The following is a 2,500-nucleotide window of genomic DNA, read 5'->3' as shown; positions in this document are numbered from 1 at the left end:
AAGGAAATATCCACATGTTATATTCAGAACATATGTGCACGGTGCATGGCTGTGAGAACCAACAGATAATGTCATGTGTCAAAATATATTTTTTCCTGAGAGTCAAATCTTTCTCATCTGTTCATAATCACAAAAAGAAGGAAATAACGAACATCAAAAATCACACTGAACCTCCGCACAAATTCGGAAATAGTAAGCTGATAATCGATTTGTGATAATATGAACTTGCGCAACAGAGGATGCAGCGGCAACTTCGGCCGTATAAATATTGCAGATTGTTTGCCCGATTCATTAGTGCCTTCAACATAACAAACATGGCTGCTTCTCTCCTCGCAATTGCCCTCTTTGTGGCTTTGGCGGTAAGCTCAAGTTATGCCAGATTACTAATTACACAAATGTACACACATGCACACGTCTATATACATACATACATGTCCATATACGTCTCTCTATCACACAACTGATTTTATCGATCTGCAGTTTAAGTTTATATAGGTAAACAAAAACACATAAATCCATAAAAAGTTTTATCAACAACATTCTATTGCACCTAAATTTATTTTTAAACTCCATTTTACCTTCCTTTCTAATTTTTCAGATCTATCATTTGACGTATTCAAAAATTTATGACATTAATGACACCACTCACAATAACTCATACTACTATTTTCCTACTACTTTTACACTATATTCTAGACAGATTGGTCTACTATTTAGATCCTTTATGAACACTCATATACACATACACATAAACGACACACATACACACATATATAATATGTGTGTGTGTATGTGAGTGTGAGTGTGTGTGTGATAAAGATAGAATTTTCACACTTTCTGGATTCTCCAATGACATGGATCATTCTGTCTCTTCACTCCTTCAATAATGTGATTTTCCTTTTAAAAACACGTCTAATTCCTTTTACCAGGTGTCCCCGAGCGTGCAGGTCTGCGCCCCGGACTGCACGGGCGTGGACCCCTTAACCAAAGTGCGGGACCCCACCGACTGCACCAGGTACTACGTCTGCGTCGACACCTCCGGCACTGGTACGTTGCTTCCATTGAGAGAAATGCTGGTCCAGTCTTAAAACTAAGATTGTGGATAACTTTTAAACTGTTTCGTATATTGCTCTGATGACTTGGAATTTCAGTATTGCAAAAGATACGTCTAATTACATTAAGGGCCCAGAACTGTATAAGTTTTACCTACATGGCTTGACAGAAGGTGCCACGATCTCTGTTCTTTGTTGAAAACGAGATATACTGTAGACCTCAGTGTTTCTGGAAAGGCAGAAGCATGAGGAAATCGCAGAAAGCCACATTCATAATGGTGCTGTATATTTAATTTCGTCCCATAGTTCAACATGCAGTCACTTTAATTAAGCGTGTGATAAAAAAGCCAACTAAGCATGCATTTTGGACATGAAACATAAGCAGAGTTTGTGATCAATCCAGCAGCAGTTAAACCTTGACATTGGTTGCGAGTGGGATCCAATGCCCAATGACCTATAATTTTGTCAGACTCTTTGGAGCCTATCAGTTACAGAGAATCCACAACTGTGAGATTTATTCTTGTAGGCGTGTTATTGCCATCGATCGACCCCGTCGAGTGCCCCGACGGACAGTACTTCAACGACCAGCACACCGTCCCCCGCTGCGACCCCATCAGCAGCGCCCCGTACGACTTCTGCTCCCCGCTTTGCAACCCCTGTGAGGCTCACTGCACCCACGCGGGAGAAGTCACTCCTGACCCAACGGACTGCTCCACTTACTATGTGTGCCTTGATGACGGACATGTCCTCCCGGTTGGCTGCTCGGCTGAAACACCCTTCTTCGACTTCATGGTCGGGGGATGCCAGACCGACCCGACCCTCTGCTTCCACTACTGCGACGTCTGCGAGCCCCACTGTACCCAGCAGAACGAGCGTGTTCCAGACCCGACTGACTGCCACAGGTTCTACCTCTGCACGCCGCCCACCATGTCCAGTTTCCTGTGTCCCCATGAGGAGGTGTTCAACAGGGTGACAGGCGTGTGTGAAGCAGGGGCAACGTGCATTACAGACTGCCCTACCCGTAAATAATCATTTGTGCATTTGTAGATGAATTCCACTGATTAACAAGATATGATAAATATATACGGAAAACAATATTTATCATCCTTTCCTTTTGGCTAAAAGTATGAATGTGTTATTATTCTTTATGTGCGTGAAATTATGAATGAATTTAAAAATGGAGAACGATTAACTCAATAAATTCATCCTCAGTCTTTTTTTTTCGATTGGACATGAGCAACACACCAATCGGTTCTCAACTCTTCTACATCAGTGGCCAGCACTCTTTTCATGAAACACAAATCTCTATGGACTGACATTTCTTGTTTATATCATGGTGCAAGCATTCATATGACTTCAATCATTCTACCATAATGTGGTTTTATAAATATCTTGCCACAAAATAGGTTTGCCGCATCACAAGTTTGCTCATATTTTCTATTAGACTG

The 2,500-nt window shown here is 41.8% G+C and overlaps 1 protein-coding gene across 1 annotated transcript; it reads left to right on the top strand.

The window, feature by feature from the left end:
* The first annotated feature begins 215 nt into the window (after positions 1-215).
* On the top strand, positions 216-2,147 carry LOC113810052 (uncharacterized). Its single transcript, XM_027361737.2, has 3 exons — positions 216-359; positions 930-1,047; positions 1,579-2,147. The coding sequence occupies exons 1-3, from the start codon at positions 240-242 to the stop codon at positions 2,079-2,081; spliced, it is 741 nt and encodes a 246-aa protein (XP_027217538.2). The 5' UTR covers positions 216-239; the 3' UTR covers positions 2,082-2,147.
* Positions 2,148-2,500: the final 353 nt, after the last annotated feature.

The sequence above is a fragment of the Penaeus vannamei genome, chromosome 30, assembly GCF_042767895.1.
Source record: "Penaeus vannamei isolate JL-2024 chromosome 30, ASM4276789v1, whole genome shotgun sequence".
NCBI classification, from domain to species: Eukaryota; Metazoa; Arthropoda; class Malacostraca; order Decapoda; family Penaeidae; genus Penaeus; species Penaeus vannamei.
Note: the sequence above shows the minus strand (reverse complement) of the source record. Positions and strands in the feature narration are given on the sequence as shown.

What these genes read in the sequence shown, in the direction of transcription:
- LOC113810052 (XM_027361737.2), top strand. Translation starts at nt 240, where the DNA reads ATGCAGCGGCAACTTCGGCCGTATAAATATTGCAGATTGTTTGCCCGA. An exon ending in CCCTCTTTGTGGCTTTGGCG is followed by an intron (nt 360 to 929) that starts GTAAGCTCAAGT and finishes TCCTTTTACCAG; the next exon opens with GTGTCCCCGAGCGTGCAGGT. An exon ending in CGTCGACACCTCCGGCACTG is followed by an intron (nt 1,048 to 1,578) that starts GTACGTTGCTTC and finishes TTATTCTTGTAG; the next exon opens with GCGTGTTATTGCCATCGATC.